An 18,599-nucleotide genomic window follows, 5' to 3' on the forward strand; every position below is an offset into this window, starting at 1 on the left:
ACGGTCGGTAGAGGACGCGTTCCATTAGACCTCAAAACATGTATTATATATAAGTTGTTGCGTATTATTTATTGCACCTAATTGATCAATCTGGCTTGCCCTTTGCATCGCGTACGCTCTTGCAGGCATCACATTCATCCACGCTGTTCAATGTTTCACATTTACTGAATGCAGGTTTGTCCACGTCATTGGACAAAAATATATATCAGGCATGAAATTTTTTTTAATTAAAGTAGAAATCGAAGCCTCCGCCTGAGCATAGTATCAGGCGCGGATGCCTGGGCGATCTTGCGCATGCCGATGATGACGACGCCTACGAGCACGAACGTACCGCCGAGCAAGCTGAACAAGTCCGGGTACACGTTCAAGAACACTGCCTGCGTAGAAGATGTGTTGAACATCACTCACACCGTGCACTGTAAATTTAGCACCGGAGAACAAAACGAAAAGAAAGTTTGTCTATGCCACACAACACAAACGGTAAAATTGCATCGCATCAAATCACTATTGTCAGTCTCTGTGCATTACTCAGAGCGTTAACTTACGCTCACAGCAAGTATGGGTGGCTAACCAGGCTGGAGATCTCTGCGCCTCACTATATTGTAGATATAGTCAAAGAAGTTTTTCCTGGCTACTGCTGAATTAAGAAGTACTGTACGCGAAAAGAAAGTGATGTTTTCTGTTTTATTAGAGAAGGGAAATGTGAACGTCTCGTCGTTAATGTACGAGATAACAGAAAATCAGTAAGAGGCAATATTGATTTTCTGTGAAGAGTTGACCATGCCCAACGCAACGTATATATGTAAGGTCACTTTCGAATTTTCTATGTGAGGCTGGCTTAGACGGTCGTCTCTAGGACCTGTGCGACGTGAAGACAATGCGAAATGTGTTTGCGCAACATCGTTTTGTGTGGACGATATTACTTCTGCATGTAGTGTGTCTAAAGCGTTCATCCGCACATCTGACAAATATAGTATAGCTTATTGTGCCATATTGTTACGAAGCGCTGTCAGCGATGAAGATGAGAGAGAAGATGACGCTCGGGTGATGTTTCAAAAGTCGACGAAAGGACAATTACGTCGTCGAGGTAGCAGAAGCTGATTGACCACTTACAACCGTGAAAGAGAGCGTCCATCATACGTTAAAATGTAGCTGAGACATTGCATAACTCAAATGGCATTACTTTGAACTGATAGAGGCCGTCAGGAGTAATAAAGATGGTCTTTTCACGGTCCATATCGTCAACAGCAATCTGCGAGTGCCCCGAACGCAGGCCTATCGAAGAAAAATATTTTGCACCGTATAGGCAGTCAAGAGCGTCATCTATCCTTAGCAGGGGGCACACGTCTTTCTTTATTACCTCGTTAAAATTCCGATAATCTACACAGAACGAGAGTCACTGCTTTCAATTCCCTTTTCAAGAGCGGACGCCAACTGTCTCCTCTCCAGTGTCATCCGAAAATTGACAGCAAAGCACTGGGACAATCCAGGTAATCGCCACAGACGACTCCAGAGATTGGACCCCACCATGAATTTTAGGCTACCACCGACAATTCAACGAAGCGATGCCAGTCTTCTGCACAGACTAAGGCTGGGGGTAGCGTTTACGCGCGGATACGTGCACCTCATGCGACGCACCGAGTCTCCACACTGTGAGGTGTGCAATGTGACTGAGACTATAGGTCATGTGCTTTGTGACTGCCCTAAGTTTGTGGAAGAGCGTGATAGGTTGGTCAAGGACCTTACGCGTCTCGACAGCGCACCGTTGTCGGAGGATGTTATTTTAGGCTCTTGGCCAGACGCTCAGTCAAGTTTTAAGGCCATCAAGGCATTACTGAACTTTTTAAAAATTACGGGCCTGGACTGCAGACTTTGAGCATGCCCAATTGCTTGCCATATTTTCTACATCTTCCTTCTATCGTCATCGTCACACATCATGCACCTCTTTCTTCCCTCTTTCTTTCCCACTTCCCCTTCCCCCAATGCCGAGTAGCTGGCTAGAGGAATATACCTCAGGCCGACCTCTCGGCATTTCGTGTCATTAAACTTCTTTCTCTCTCTCTACACAGAAGCACCAGCTGTTATCTTTCTTTCTAACAAGCGCGACAGGAGAAGCCCAAGGACTTGAAGAAGGTTCCATGATATCTCGGGCAAGCATCCTGTCGACTTCCTTCTGCATGACTTGGCGCTCAGTTGAGCATGCACGATAGGGTCCTCGGTGTATCGCGCTTGCATCGCCAGTGTTTATGCGATGCTTTGCAACGGATGTCTGGCCCCGTGGTAGGTCACTGAGATCAAATATGTCCCAGTACGATGCGAGTAGGCAATGGAACGCGTTCACGTAGGGAGCCGGAAGGTCAGGCGCGATCATTTTTGTCAGGCTTTCTCTAACACATTTGCACGTCCGAATAGGAACTGGTAGACGACGGTGCATTAGAAGTCAAAGCGGAAGTATCGTAGTCGCAGGCTAGTGCAATGGTTGCAAGGGAGATATCCTCAGGCAGCACTTGAGGACATAGGCTGAAATTCACAATTGAGAGACACGCGGTACTTTCCTTTATACGGATGACCGTGTGTGGAAACTTGACGTTGTGCGAACAGAGACACGATTTATTCACCGTCGGTGATTGGTTGATCGGGAATGACATCTACGAATATCACAGCAAGATGGGTCATGCGAATGCGTTCAGCAAAGCATAGCCGACTAGGCTTCGGATCGGAAGTCTCAACGTCATATGTTAGGGCGAGTTGAACAATGCCGGCAGAACAGTCAATATGTGCAGAACGAGGAGACAAAATTGAATCCCAAGAAGATTTCATGCGGGCACTGTTTCAAAACATAACACAAAGTATGGTAGCCAGCAACAGTAACACGGGCGCTACACATCCCAGTAACAATCGGAGTTGCACCGTCAGCTACGCGGACTTGTTTGAACCGCACCGATGGCACCGGCTATTGGAATCTCAGCGCTGCCATCAGCTGTTGGAACCTCAGTGCTGACACCCGTTGTTGCAACCGGACCGTTGGCGCCCGTTGTTGCAAATGGGTCGCAAGCCCCAAGGGTAGCGTTGGCCTGGCGGCCTGGGGCACACTGGAAGCATCCGAAGGTCCCAGCAAAGCATGAGGCGACTGCTAACAGAACAACTTGTTTATTCTAGCATCGCAAAGAGCGGGCGGTCAGGTCGACCGAAGTAGAGAGACGGGAGAGCACGTTACTCAACAGAAGAAATCGGAGCCTCTCTCCTGGCGTCCGGGGGCAGCTGCTCTTATACTCTTGGCGTCGCGGGCAAGAAGGAAGGTCACGAGATGATACCACGTGACAGCGAGCTACGGACGGACTGAGAGACATGTAGAGACAAGGAGGTGACGCATCAGCCGGGCCGGCGCCGGTCAGACCTCCTCGCTTCACACTGGGGGAGCTCCTCTCCCCGGCTGCCGCGCTTTGACAAGCGTGGGCACACACACACACACGCACACACAAAGACACGTGGCACTGAACATGCCGGGACGCGCTCGGCGGGGATGCGTCGCGGCCGCTCCGAACGGGCCAAAATGTCCGCCGCTTTGAACGAAGCTCCGGCGTACGTTGCATCCGCGCTGGCTTTACCGCGCGTCGTAGGCGAAACGTAACAGACTACAGTGATCGAAGCGGGGGTGAGAACTGTTTAGACGAGCACGGAGGATGGAGCGCATAAATGATATGTGGGCGCTAGTCTCCGTTAGAGCTATTACAGGTACCGTCCATGTCTACGTTGATGAGGTTGGGATGTCCAGGTAGCGTGCACAGAGGAATTTTGGGTCGGGTCGTCATGGCAGGCTCACATCTCGGAGCTGCGCCCGTTAGTTTTCCGACGAGCGGCGGGGATAGGCGGGAGAAGAAAATCACCTGCCACCTACCTCTCCCTGCATTTGTCCCTTCCCCTTACTCCAGTGAGGAATAGCAGGCTAGAGACACGCTCTACAGGCCGACCTCTCCACCTTTCTCTTCATTAAAATATCCTCCTCCCTAGTAAATCAAGCCAGCTGTGCCTACTGCGGTGCGTCTAATAGTATGTACCTAATTTTATTCACGCGTACTTCCTTTTTCTTTCCATATATTCTTAGTCTAAAACCAAACCTGAGCGTGGTCCTGTTTTATTCACGTCTAGTGTAGCCAATATAGCGCTTCTTTACCGCCACATACCTGCATGACGAATCCAAAGATGACATCCGATGACGTCTTCACTATGGTGACCACCGAGGCGTTCTCGATCTGGAGCGCCTTGGTGAGGAACATCTGGACGGCGAAGGTGAGGTGCGAGATGAGCAGCAGGTACCCGATCTGCGAACCGTCGTAGAAGATCTTGAGTCGACCCACGGCGATCGACACGATTGACACGAGCAGCATCGAGAGGCAGCCGTAGTGGAACACAACGACGCTGCGCGACACTCCCTTGGTGGCCCGGATGCAGACGGTGGTGACGCCGTTCAGGACGGTGTGGCAGAGGCCGTACGCGATGCCGATGTACTGATCCTTGGTGAAGGCGATCCCCGTATTTGCCAGAAACGGCGGCTTCACCACCAGGGTGATGCCCAGGATGGACAGGGCCACGGCCGCGCCCTGCGTCCAGTGGCAAGGCTCGGCGAGGAATAGGCTGGCGGTGACGGCGACCATGAGCGGGGTCAGGCTGGTGATGATCGAGGAGTCGGCGATGGTCAGGTAGGACAGGCTGGACAGCCTCAGCCCGGCCGCGCCCAGGGAGAGGATGGTGCGCACAACGAGTAGCGGCTGGGCGCTGCTGGGGCCGAAGGGCTGCGCCTCTTCCGTGGCCGTCGGCAGGATGCCGATGAACACGCCGAACGCCATGAAGGTGAGCACCTCGAGGGAACTGACGGATTCCAGCCGCTTGATGACGACGTTGACGAGGGAGAGGACGGCGCTGGCGCCGGCGGCCATAAGGATGCCCAGGACCAGCGAGTGGCCGGCGGCACCCCGCTGGCGCTGCGCGATGCTGCTGTCGCTCGTGCTGGGCTCGGCGGGCTTCGCCGCACTGTACGAGCGCACCAACTTAACCACGCTCGAGGGAGCGGCGATCGAGTTGCGCAGCGCCCGCAGGGGCGAGAGGACGCTCGGGGAGACGTCGAGTTCCTTGGAGTCGCTAACGTTGCTCAGAGTGTGCTGTCCATCCGCGGACTTTCTGCTGGAATCCATAGGCGAGCCTCGCTGCATTTCTTCGTGGGCGAGCGCTGGACTCACCTGCTGTTTCGAAGCCGTGGACTCTGAGTTGACAGAGCTCAGAGTCGAATCGGCGACCAGCGACAGCGTGACGTCGGATTCCCGCTTTCCGCCGATGTCGCCAGCGCGTTCTGCAATGCTTCGACGGGGTCCTTTGATTTGATCCGGCTCCGAAGCGGCGGCGTCAACGATGAGCGGTACGCGGCACTCTTCTCTGCCTGGAAGCATGGCTTCAGATCCAGCGTCGGACATGCTCCGTACCCGACAGATCCTTTTCCTTCCTGGTGCGCAGGTGAACAATGGCGATTACGGTTATTTCACGCGGAACGAGATTTGATGGTTGATGGTGATGGTGACGATCCTGCAAAACCATGGCACGTACCCACAGTGGGGGATGAGCCAAGAATCGGGCTGTTTTACCCAGTATATTCTTTCCGACGCCTGCACGGGCCTCTCCCCGCTATAGACGATCGTTCCCCCAAAGGCTTTTTCTTTTTTTATGCGAAGCATATTACGAGGGCTCAACCCAGCTCCTCAGGCGCGGCGGTGACCATGAAATCACGTGACACCGTGACATCACGACAGAGGAGAAGTGGCTTTGGCTCAACGCTTGCAAGACGGGCTGGGTGGGAATCGAACCAGGGTCTCCGGAGTGTGGGACGGAGACGCTACCACTGAGCCACGAGTACAACGCTTCAAAGCGGTACAAAAGCGCCTCTAGTGAATGCGGTGTTGCCTTAGAAACGCGCTGTTTCTAAGGCGTGCGTCTCTTGCTCAGGCGCACATTTCGTTGCCGCGCCGAACGCTGCTTTGCTCGACGCTCACCGCGTCCAATGCGGGGAGCGTAGTCGCTGCCCTGTAGCCCATTGTCTTACACCCCTTGGCGGGTCGACGGGAACGCTGTCGCGTTCCACTCTTGAAGGCGAAGAAGTAATGCATGAGTTGTTTCTTCGTCTAGCCGAACCAAATATAGCCAAGCAACAGCAGTTCACCAGGCTAAACAGTGGTTCAACAACTAAAATAAAGGCTAGTATGCTTCGCATCCTGGGCTTAACCTTACCTAAGCCACAGCCATTTTTTCTTTTTACCGCGATGCATGGTAATTGTGTGTTAGATTTTCATGTTCCATGCGTTCAAAAACGTACACAGAATGTGCATCACCGTTTGAGTGCTTAATAACATATATTATCATGAAGCAGCAAAAAGAATGTCACTGTATTCTGTCCGCCAATTAAACATGCAATCGCTGATCGTGGTACGGCATTCAAAGCGGCTATACACTCCAAGAGAATTTCGCAATCTCACGCGTAAGATCATGCTGGCTCATTGGAACTGACCGAAGAACTACGTCTACAATTATCCGTCCTCACCAATTGCATTCACGCCAAATCTCTAACGACGTCAAGCACCATTGCTGTGTCAGCTGCGGTTTGGAGTGGTCGTATAACTCTACAGCCATCTCACTGTAATAGCAGAATCACCTCGGTGCAGATGTTGATGTTTGATTTGATGTTTATGCAACAGCACTGCTCGCAAGCTATGCCGGAATCCAAAGTCCAAATCAGGTAGATGCACAGCGTGCGACGCACAGCAGCGGTATCGCAAGGACGAAGGCAGCGTATATGGAGCTTGCCGAGTACATGATTAGCGATGATAGGTGTAATACCGCGCTTATCAAGCAACGCTTGCGGATTCTGTACTTGTGTTGTAGTAGGGCATATCCATTCTGGAGGGTTGGCCAAGAACGGGCACATCCCCGTAGGTACATACGGAATGGCTAAATCAAGAAAAAATAAAGTAAATAAAAGAGTCTGTTAGATATATAGTTCGCCATTCCATTAACAGCTCAGCTTTCCGACATAGTATACCCAGGTTTTGTGTCGCAGGCTTTTTTTTTTTCGCAGAACGCAGGTGTGCGTACTTGGTCAGCATGTAAGGGTTGTTTATCAGCCCGTTCGCTGGTACTTTTATTCGGCGCACATATAACCTTTGCCTAGATCGATCCACGAATGCATCCACCGAGATGGCAACCAACCCCACAGCGCAACTGTAAGTCAGGCAGCCCCACCCAGCCACTCGCACACACGCACACGGTGATAGTTTATCTTTATTTCTATGCATGTGACTCGAACAGGTGAGTCACTATATAATGTAAGTGTCGTGCAGCATCCTTCGTTCTGAATAGTTGTGCGTATACAAGAGTTCGCGTGCAGTTCAGTTACCGCCCCTGTGCAGAATAACAGGCGAATAGTACGGCTGAGTGAGTTACATGTGCATGCACTGTAATGTGTAAACGCTGTAATGTGTTATATCTGAAGTGCAAATGTTCAAATCACCTTAAGCCGGCTAAATCCAAATCGACAGCATGCTGAAAGCACTGGGCAGTCATGTTCTAAGAGAATTCTAAAAAATCATCAACATATCTAAAAACTTTTAACATATCAGATGAGCTAGCAGCACGTTGCAGTGAGTGGTCAATATAATTTAAAAAAAACTGTGTTCGATAGAACCAGTGCAATACACGAACCGATACAAATGCCTTTCTTTTGGAAGTACGTTCGCTCACTAAAACACCACATAAGTGCTGTGCAAATAAAGTTCCAATAACGAGATAAAATTGCTGACTGTCATTCCAAGCTTGCTCACAAAGTCAGCCTCGTCGTTACGATAATAACAGGTAACCCAAAAGTGAATGAAAGTTAGCCTCGTCATTGTCACCAACGGCGAGGCTGACTTTCATTCACCTTTGAGTTACCTGTGAATAACTCAGTACAGTTTTTTAGACATTAACCAAGGGATTTAACCTTTCAAGTTTGCTTTGCATTTACTCCACGCGATAAGAAACAACTGCTCCCGTGCGACCCGACCCACTCTCAAAAGTTGTAAAACGTGGTATTGCTTCTCTTTGTCTTGAGCAAGCGCTGCGCAAGTCGTGTTCTCGGAAGGTGCCGGGTGTCTTTTCAGATCAGAGCAGATCAGGTTTTTAAGAGCCGGCTTCCCTCAATCGGTCGTACGTGCCGTGGCCGAATCCGTCCACCCTAAGGCGAAGAGAAGCTCTACCAGTGCTCGCCAAGCAGACGTTAAAGGAACTGACACCATAAGTCCCGAGGATGTGGCACAGAAGAAGGCACAGCTTGACAAGCCCGTGCAATTCACGCAAATGCGCTAACCACTATGCATGAACAGTACGGTCCTCTCTTAGGGGGAGCACGCGAACGCGTGGCCGGCGGCCCCCGCGGCGCTAACTGGCGGCCATCTTTGTAAACGCGGCGCATGCGCATATTAGACAGTTTTAGTTTAGCGTACGCAACTATAGCGTACGCTATACGCTATAATATAGCGTACGCTAAGCAGCGCACGTTTTCTACAATTTTAGTTGGCCGACGATATCTTTGGATCTCTGAGGCCATATGCCGTCGTTGCGGCTATTTCGCGCATGTATCGATAGGTGGCGCTGACATCTCGAACGTTTCTTTCGTTAGGCTTTGACTCGTTCGAAACGAGAAGCGATCTCCAAAACACCACGAAGTTATCCATAATACTCTGTCGTCGAAGCGACCTGAGGCTAAGCGAAAGCCGTTTACACAGTCATTTGCTACGAACGAAGCGCATTTTACAAGAGCAACGCCAAATTCAATTCGAAGCGGGCAGCCGGGACCACCGCCATGTTTCCCGCAAACTCCGCAAACCACGCAAAAACGCTAACTCGTTTACGCCCGCTATACCCGCTATTTCGTTTAGCGTTCAGCGCATGCGCAGTGACGACCCGCTATTTTTTAGCGTACGCAATGGAATAGCGTACGCTATACTAAAACTGTCTATTGTCGTGAGCGCGGCGCGTGCCCCGCTTCATCTGCGACTTTCCCGGCCCTGCATTCGGCAAGCGCTTCTTTTGCGCGATGCAATTTCCCTAGCCGTCACTCTGCCTGCTGTTCGGCTGGTAATCAGAAAGCAGGGAAAAAATGGTTTTGTTTCTTGCTGCAGTCTATCACTATAGTTTTAACTCGACTCGCTTCTTGCTCGTTGAAGCAACGTCCGTGGAAGCTCCATATTTCGGATATAATATCTATTGGACATGCAGTTTTATGAAAACTATTCCGATACACCAACACGTGCGCGCAATGAGGTAAGGGGTGAGGAACTGTGGAATTCTGTCGCTTCCGCAACCTTAATTGTGCCAGTGCTCATCGATAACCTTGTCATGTTTTTGACATACCGATCGCAGCAGCTGGCCACTTTTGATAACAGACAAGGCAATTGAAGCCCGATGCAGCGAGGATACCAAGCTTACCCTTCCAACCATGTCTGCCTATTCAACAAGCAGGAGGCAGAGTTGGTATCAGATATTTCGCACCGCGAAACGGGAAAATACAAAAAGAGCCGGAAGGGCCAGCGCTCGCTAGCGCGCGCCGAGACCTGCGGCCAAGTAACAGGCGACGCGGCGAACGCATCGCCCTTGTATGTATCTATATACTAGGCGTAGTCTCCTCTATTTTTCTATGATCTAGGCGTATGCATGTTCCGCGTTCTCAAGTCTCGCCAGCAGTTAGCGCTGCCGTGAACCGCTGGCCACGCGCTCGCGTGTTCCCTCAAAGAGTCGACCGTATACTGTATGTTATTGACAACGCTGTACCAAGAGCGAAGTTAGAACTACGACACGGTATTTTTAATCATTTGAACGTGTTCATTTACATTCACTGTACAGCCACGCGCAGCAATCCAAGAATCAAAGGACGTGCACAATTCATTGGTTAACGAAACAAGTTAGAAGCGGCCATTTGATAAACGTTGCGCGATCACGCGGCGGTGTCCTTCAAGCAAGATGGCACGAAGGCCGTCCAGGCTACGAGAACAACAGGCAGGCGCGCACGTTTCGCTCCTTCGTGTGTTCGCACGAAAACGCCTCGTAGAACTCCGGCGTGGCGCTCACTGCTGCGTTGCATGCAAACTTGGCGTTGGGCTGGATCAATTTTCTGTTCACGGTGAAGAATTTCTGCGAACATGTAACGAGGCACGCTCGCTTGAAGAACATGCGCCGCTGCTCCGCTCGATACGAACTTCCACCGTCGCGACTCTCACGGCCGGCTTGCGACGTGAAAGCCCCGAAGGCGGCTGCCATAGCCAAAGCCACTGCGGCGCCATGCGTGGCGTGTGCCTTCTGTTCGGGAAAGCAGCGCACCGCTTCCTCCTCGAGCGTCCGCAAAGCCAACTGCTGCTGCGCAGAGCCGGACCCGAGCTGCTCGAGCAGTTCATCGGCGAGGGCCAGCGCGATGAGAAATCCCAGCGAGCCGTAGTTGACGTCGTCTCCGGCACCGGCATAGAACAGGGGCGGGACAAGGCCCTCCAGCAGGAGGCAGAGTCTGTCGTCATCGAAGAACGTCAGCGAATTCCAGTACACAGTAAAGCAAGCGGCTCGACGACCCATCTCCTTGCCCTTATAAGGAATAACCCTGCCGATAGAAACACCGCTATACAGGTTCGGCGTGGCCGGGTAATCGCGGTAAGCTTCGTCCAAAACAGACGCCGGCATCGCGGCGCTGTCTAGCACGCTCCTCCTGACGATCCTCGTCAGCGCGCTGCGGACGGCGGCGAGGTGAGCCCGGTCCAAGTGACGAAGCCTCGAGAGAGCCGACACCGTATTCGCCGAGACGGCCGAGTACAAGTCGTGGGCGGCGCCGAGGGCATCGCGAGACGCCAGCGAGTGCAGCGCGAACGCCTTCAACGCGGGGCCCAAGCTCGCCGTATTCGACACGTCCACGCAGAAGGCGAGCCGGTCGTAATAGGGCAGGCGGGACGCGTCTGCGTAGTCCTGCGCGCGTTCGAGGATGTGCATGTACATAAATGCAGTCCTCGCAGCATCGCTTACCGCGAAGAATGACCTCAGTATGGCGGCCAACGTGTCCACGTACCAAATGCCGACCGGCGTTGTCCACGTCACGCTTACGTTGACATAGGCGTTGACGGCACGCAGCCAGTCCTCTAGAGCTCCGACCCCTAGGCGCGGGAAGACTTCTTTCGCTAGTCCTATGGCAGTGACGGCCTCCCACTGACCGTCGCTCAGCCTCTGGCGGGCGATACGCTCCTGCAAGTCGAATGCTGCTTCGAGGTCGTGGCCGCGCAACCAGCCAGCCGATATGCTGCTGACGTTGAACTTCTTGCTCCACGTTGTGTCGAAACGAAACGCTGGCGACAGCACGTACCGCACGCCGCGCGACTCTGCGGTCAACGCGAAGAGTGGGTCAAGACCCAGAACCACGCTCATGGAGACCGCGGTTTTGAGCCAGTTGCCAACGCCATTCGTGTTTCGCAAGGTTCTCAACGTAATGTTCGACGCTCGCAGCATCGCGTTAGCAAAGTGGCGAAGGTTGCGCCGGGTGCGAAGCTCCTGGTGGCACGACTTGAATAGCGCCGAGAGCATCGAGAAAGTTCTGGAGCCTTGTCGGGACACTGCTGGGTAGCGGAGGAGGGCCATCGCCTTGTGCAGTTTCTGGGCAGCCTGAACTTCCTTCGAGAAGCTCCACTCGTCCATGTTGAGGCTCCAGCCTCCGCAGACGTGCTCGTGAAAGTCGTCGCACGGGTCGATGCTGGCGTTTCCCGCCTTGGACAGGTAGGCACGCGCCTGGCGTCGCCCGACGCCTTCTTCGAGGCGCTGCTTCCGCAGGGCGTCAAAGAAGAGGGCGGCTACGGCCACTAGGGCTAACAGGGCGAGCGCGTGGGTCTCGGACGTAACGAACGCGATGGTCGATATGTCCCGCGGCAGCGACACCTGCGAGGCATCGGCGTCGTCATGACTCCGTCCCGCCTGCTTCGGCTCCCGTTCGGCCTGTGGACCCGTTTCTGCCGCATCCATGGGCGGCCACCGAGCTGGTGCTGTATCAGAACCGAGGCTGTATTTGGTCTCGTGAAGCGCGCGGGCTCGCGGCCGCTAACAATGTAGTGGGGCGTCAAGCAAGAATGGCGGCAAGGCCACTGCCGCCGATTCATGGCCAATCCCCCGTAGTGGGTTGTGCTTTAACTACAGGCACCAAACCAAACCAAGCTGGGCGGCAAGGACACTTCCGGCCCGTTTTGCGATGAAAATAAGGGCGCTGCAGGGCCGATATACTTGGACATCTTGGAATATCTAGATGGACAGGTCTACTACGTATCGTGGCGCAGAAAGCACTCCTGAAGGCTGAGAGAGGCACAAATGTACGAAGTAAGAAGGAGATCATAGAAAAGTATTGCAGTGCACGTATGTGAAGGAAACGATCGATCGAGCATGGTGCAAAACTTATATCGCTGTTTTAAAAGGCACATCAAACCCCGCAATATGATTTTTAGGGGCGCCGTAGTGGAGGGCTCTGGGGATTCGTTTAAACCACCTGGGGTTCTTAAACGCGCACTTATAATGCACGATATACACGGGCGCTTATTGCGTTTCTCCCCCATCGAAATGCGGCCGCCGCGGCCGGGATTCGATCCCGCGACCTCGGGCTGAACAGCGCAACGCCACTGGGCTACCGCAGCACGTCTTCGAACCTCGTAGAAGGCATGAAAGTACAAGAAAAAAAACGTGTTCAGTAATTATTTAACGCTCCTAATTAAGCCAGAACCGCTAAAATTTCGCTACATATCCCCCTTTGCCTGCATATAAACTTGACGTAACGTAGCCTTACCCCGGGGCATTGGGAAACATAGCCGATAACGGTCATATAAGGCTTACAAACACAAATGACTTTTTTTTTACAAAAGCTGTATTAATCCACATGATTTTAACTTCCCATGCTGATTTGTCACGGTTTAACCCCCACTTTCGATCTTCCATCCGGGTGAGCTTTGTAGCTATGTTAGGGCCGCGTGATAAATTCTGGCATCTTGTGAAGGCAGGTCTGGTTCACCAGTTGAGGCCAGAAAGTATGGGAACCACCGGCGTATTTTATTGTAAAGGCGTCAACGAACCCAAAACACATAACCCATAACGTGCCCCTTATGTTCACCAAATATAAACTTTGTGTAACGTAGAGATCCATAGGAACACTGTAAAACATAGCTAAAATGGGTAACGCTTTCCAATACTCTAAAGAATATTTGTTTACCGTGGCTGTATTTAATCAACACGCATTTAACTTCGCAGATTTTTCATAGCGCCCCCCCACCCCCCATTTCTGCTAAACTCGATCTCAGTGTCATTGGTAGTTAAGCCATGGCATCGGGCTAAACTTCGCACCTCTAGTAAAACACACTCATAACACTCCTTGTCTACGTAATTTATAGCGAAAGCCACAATTCACCCATACATATTCAACACTGCTGTACATTACCCACAACTCGCTCTTCATTTCCGCCAAATATAAACAAGGTCCCTCGTTTATTTCGCCGAGCACACCGTAAAAACCAACTACGAACCTCTCGCGACGCATAAAAATAGGGGTAAGGTTCACGAATTGTTTGGAACGCTATTTAAGACAGGAACGTACAAGTTTCGCCACACATTACACTTAACATGTCCGCCATTTTCCATGGTGATGTCCTAGGTTACAAAAAAAGCTCGAACATTTCTCACAATACGACAGTATTTACAGGAGCAGAGCTTCACCTTGCAAGCTCTCTTATCGTAAGGAAGCCAGCTTTCCCGATGCGTCTTGTCCCGCTATGCGCGCATGCACGGGCAGCATTGGAGAAACGTCGCAGGCACCGAAGATTACAAAAGGCCAGGCAGTCGCAAGCTATCGAGCGTACTACCAGCATACATTCAAACGCAAACGATTCCGAAACTATTCTAATGCTTCTTCAGCTTCCTATAAAAAAAAAGTCCATACTTCACGTCGCTGTTCCATGTAAATACACGTAACATGCGTTGTGATCTCTTATGACCTTTTCGCATGTTCAGTTTATGCTGTCGGTACGTGCATATGTGACGATATGAAGTTCGGATTTGCTGGTTGCGATCAGAATGGTGAAATCGCATTGATCGGTATCCACTACATCGAATTTCAGGATGGTTCGGTCTAGTGAGAAAGCAGCTGCATTTAAGCATGCCATGCTCCCGTTGTCGGAGACCTTCAACTGACATTGAGCCAAAAGCCAGAGCCGTTATCCGGGCACTCAAAAGGGAGCATCCGGGCAAGTTCCGAGAACAAAGCGAGATCATCTGGGCAACCAGTCAAAGCTTAATACAAAATGCGATCTCTGACCCTCAACACATTGTAGAGGTCCGCATTACATACGATAGGCACTGCCGAAACAAGTTAGCGAAAACATTGCTTCCGACTTCTTCGTAATGTTTGTTCACACTATCACTCAAGTTGTAACTTCTATTACGCTGAAGTTTTTTTTTTCTCATTTCCAGTAGCGACGTTCAAAAAGTAGATAGAGGGCACCGTATACTTCATTGACATAATTTGCCGATGAGCGCTCTTCTGAACGCCAGCGGTACGCGAATTTCGCGGCGCAAGTTTTGCGTCGCCTCAAGAGGTGCTCCTACCCGCCACGGTGACCTAGCGGTTATGGTGTTGCGCTGCTAAGCACGAGGTCGCGTGATCGAATCCCGGCTGCATTCCGATGGAGGTTAAATGCAAAAATGTCCGTGTCCCATGCATTGCGGGCACGTTAAAGATCGCCTGGTGGTCAAAATTAATCCGGAGTTCCCCATTACGGTGTGCCTCATGATCAAATCGTAGTTTCGGCGAGTAAAACCCCAGAATTCATTCATTCTTCCAGCTGGGCAATGCACTGTCTTCCTGGCGTCTTTTGCTGCCTGTCGTGCCGCCTTCAGCCGGTTTTCTTCAAACTGCACGGCGCCCATATGGTCCAGTGCACCGTATGGCGTGATGAGGTGTGCTGCGGTGTGTCGTTGCGAACATGCACACCACCCATTTTGGCTAGTATAATCTCCAACCAATTTGCTTTGCCAGCTGCCCTTTCATGCCTACATCTACTCTTGATTACGAGACAGCCAGCAAATTTTGTTGCGATAGAAATTACACGGCCGCGATGTTCCGCATAAAGTCCAAGGGCGACAACACCGTCGCCGCGCGTCGTATGCTGTATGTGCGAGTGAAAGTACGCGCGAGGGAAGCTGGTAATCGCGGCTCGATTTGGTGCGCGCGGAGAAAGCGGTGAGCAAACGCGGTCTCCCGTCGCACGAAAGGCAGCGGAGGATGAAGGAGGGAGGGGGGGGGGGGGGAGCTGTGCTTTCGCAGCAACTAAGCAGTAACTGCGCGTTTCGCGACCGGGCAGAAGGGGAACTGACGACCGCGGCTCAGTCCCACGCAAGCGGGGAGGAATCACGTTCAGTCCGCCAACAAGTGCGTACTTTGCACGGCCCGCGCGCCATATCTTCAAAGGGATCTGCCAACGGCTATACTTTGTGCGCGATGTGTTCTCGCCGTTCTTGCGTTGAAGCGATAGACCGCGCGGTCACTTCGCTCGCTGCTGCTGCCGCGCTTGCGCACACCAGCGTTTTGCAGCTTGTGTCCGCGCTCATCGAGTGTGATGCGTTTGTTTGCTTGAGCGCGCTGACACCATGCTTGTCGATTCAGTTAGTACGCGAATGTTTCCGAGTTTATACGGCCAATAAGACTACTATCCTTAATTTGTATAGCTGTGTACTAATTTGCTATCGCAATCGATGCTTCGCCTTTCCGGCGAAACTGCGACTTTTTATTTACGATGCCAATTCTTTCACTAAAAAGGTAGAACACTGCAAAATTGCAAAAATAAAAAAAATATACGAGGGAACCATTAAAATACCAAGTTGCCAACTGTAAAGATCACAAATTAAGATCACCATTAACAATCACAAGTAAGTAAACTGCACCTAATAATATAGAGCAAACTAAATTTCTATATTAACATTGTGTGGTTCTCACCCGTGCTCTTGGCACAAAGGAACGACAACACAGTACTGCAAACAATCACAAGGGCATTTATTGCACCTTTCATCGACTAATGTCTGCTAGCCGAGTTGCTATCCGCAAAACATGTCGATGGGCGCGCGACAAATCGCGGAAGTCCGACTCACCGCGACCGGATAACGGGCGAATATGTTCGCCCCATGCTGGACAGCAACGCCTGGTCGTTCGCGCGTTCGAACGATCGTGTTCGTCCATTCCGGGGTAGGCCACACGAGACGGTCTCGCAGCACGGATCGGCGCATGCGCAGAACGTCCGCGCCGCTTGCCTACCTCCGAGCCAAAGAGGAAGAGCCTTCTCCTTTTTGCGCCTAAGTAACCCCGCCGTTAGGTGGCGTTAGCAGAGCTACACTCGCGCCATCTCTCGCAATGCGCTTCAACCACACCGACCGCCGCGGGCACCAAGCCACGCAGCGAAGCCGGATTATAGGAGACGGGAGCTATGCGGAAAAACAACACATCAGGGGACGCGTGAGTGTCACGCATCCCCACATCGCTACGAAATATAAATCACTATCTAGTAAGACTTTTGCAAAACTCTCGCAAACATTGCAAGTGTTTCACGCAAGCTGTAAATTTATTTATCGAATATGTCAGCAGTTTACAGAACTGCGATATTTGGTTTTTGGTGCTAAGGTACGAAACTGCAAACTACGAGGTTTCGTTTTTTTCCCAATTTTCTGAAATGTTTAGCCAGGTCCTAAACGAAAATTCTGCTTCCTGTAGTCACATAAAATTTGTGTTTTAAAGGGGCACTAAAGGCCAATAGTAAGTCGACATGGACTGTTTAAATACTATTCCAGAAACCTCGCAACTCTTGTTTCGTGCTAAGACGAGTTCACGAGAAAGTTGCATCTGAAGGGTCCGTATATCTTTTTTCGAATTTCAAATCTCCCGCAACCTAACGGGGGTGTGGTGATATTGCTTATGCCATCAACACCCTTTACAGCTGCCGGTGAGTAAAATGGTACCCAATAGATAGCGGTACTGGGCCAAGACAGAGCAGTGGATTAGCCACTGCCGCTGCTTTTTGGTCAAGTGGCGTAGACTGTTCGGGCATCCTGCAACATCACGGGGAAGTTGAATTCTTTGCTACTTGCAGTTTGTACGAGTTTCGCGAGCCAGCAAAACCAGCGCAGCACTATGCGATATCGAAACTACTCAAACACGAAAGCGTGCGCAGCCCTGAGTCAAGCGAAACCTTTCAACTGCCTGCATCGTTGCCGAGGGTAATTTTAATGAGTTCTTTTTTCTAAAGATGAAATTGAACTGGACAAGTACCATTTTATTTCATTACAGAACAAGAATGTTTTCTGCATCAAGCAATTCAGTGTTAGTGACAGAATTTAACCGAGGAGTGCTTTCGTCATTGGGAAAGTACTTTAATGTCCTGGCTAGTCTCTAATCATGACCTGCATTCACCTCTATTTCTAGGTTATTAAGGCTCTGTTCGCAATAACAGCGACGCCTTAGATTCTTCAGCACTAATAGATCACTATAGCCCGACTTTATTATTAGCCTTTAGTGTCCCTTTAAATGTATTTGGATAGCCTCAAAATCGGAGCTGGCACCAGGCTGAAGTGTCCTCTTAACATGGACCGCCTCACTTTCCTCACTACTTCCATTACATGTAGGATTCGAGGAGGCTTGCAGAGCAAAACATGAGACACGGGAGGTCATCTCCGACAGCTGGGCTCAGGGCAGCACTAGCCCGTTTCATCTTGTCTTACATGCATGTACAAGACTCCTACATCTGTTATTGTTGCACTGTTAGGAGGTTCGTAAATTCACTGCTACAGCCTCTTGCGGGCCCATCTGTTTTGTGCATTGACGGACACCAATACCAAAGCAGACTGGGGCAGACTGATGCCATGGCAGAAGTGGCGCTTACGCCCCTATGCTGGCAAGCTTATATACAAGTGGCTGCCAGAAAAAAAAAAAGGAAAAGCCCCTCCCTCTCCTTTAGTACCCAGATAAAACAAATAAAGTGCACTCAATTCTTTCACAATAACAAACAAACAAAGTGCCCTGAACGCTAAGCATACATTACACCACCAGCAAAATTTCATTGTACTACCAGGTTTGTACTACACAAGTGATATGCAGCTCCTCATTGACACACAGCCCATCTATATAGTTTTTCTAGTGAGTACAAGGTCTCCCACACACTGCAGACACTGTGTGGAAGAAAAAGCAAGAATGCTATGCGCTATGTGAATGGTTATGTGCTGAGACAACCATGTTATATGTAAAATCCCAGGTGGTCAGAATCAATCTGCAGCCATTTTACAATGTGGGTATTGCTCTGTGATCACAAATTTTTCCAATGAATTGCTCACCAACCATTGCTCTCTGCCAGTATGACATCACCGTCCAGAAGTTAGAAAATGATTCTAATATACCTCACTGTGTTTTGTACTAGGCAGCGCCCGTGGACCAAAAGTGAAATGGACCACTCCAGGCTGCAAGAAAACGTGACGCAAGCACA

The 18,599-nt window shown here is 50.9% G+C and overlaps 1 protein-coding gene across 1 annotated transcript; it reads right to left on the reverse strand.

Annotated features, from left to right (window-relative positions):
- Positions 1–205: 205 nt before the first annotated feature.
- LOC135919504 (solute carrier family 35 member G1-like) lies at positions 206–5,576 on the reverse strand. Its single transcript, XM_065453377.2, has 2 exons — positions 4,185–5,576; positions 206–377 (listed from the first exon to the last, which is right to left on the reverse strand). Exons 1-2 carry the CDS (start codon positions 5,466–5,468, stop codon positions 228–230), a joined length of 1,434 nt encoding a protein of 477 aa, XP_065309449.1. The 5' UTR covers positions 5,469–5,576; the 3' UTR covers positions 206–227.
- Between the last annotated feature and the right edge of the window lie 13,023 nt (positions 5,577–18,599).

Source organism: Dermacentor albipictus, chromosome 2 (assembly GCF_038994185.2).
Source record: "Dermacentor albipictus isolate Rhodes 1998 colony chromosome 2, USDA_Dalb.pri_finalv2, whole genome shotgun sequence".
NCBI classification, from domain to species: Eukaryota; Metazoa; Arthropoda; class Arachnida; order Ixodida; family Ixodidae; genus Dermacentor; species Dermacentor albipictus.

Excerpts from the sequence above, each read along its gene's own strand:
- LOC135919504 (XM_065453377.2), bottom strand. The coding sequence starts at position 5,468 with ATGTCCGACGCTGGATCTGAAGCCATGCTTCCAGGCAGAGAAGAGTGC. Across the intron at positions 378-4,184 it reads TCTTTGGATTCGTCATGCAG|GCAGTGTTCTTGAACGTGTA; the intron begins GTATGTGGCGGT and ends TCTTCTACGCAG.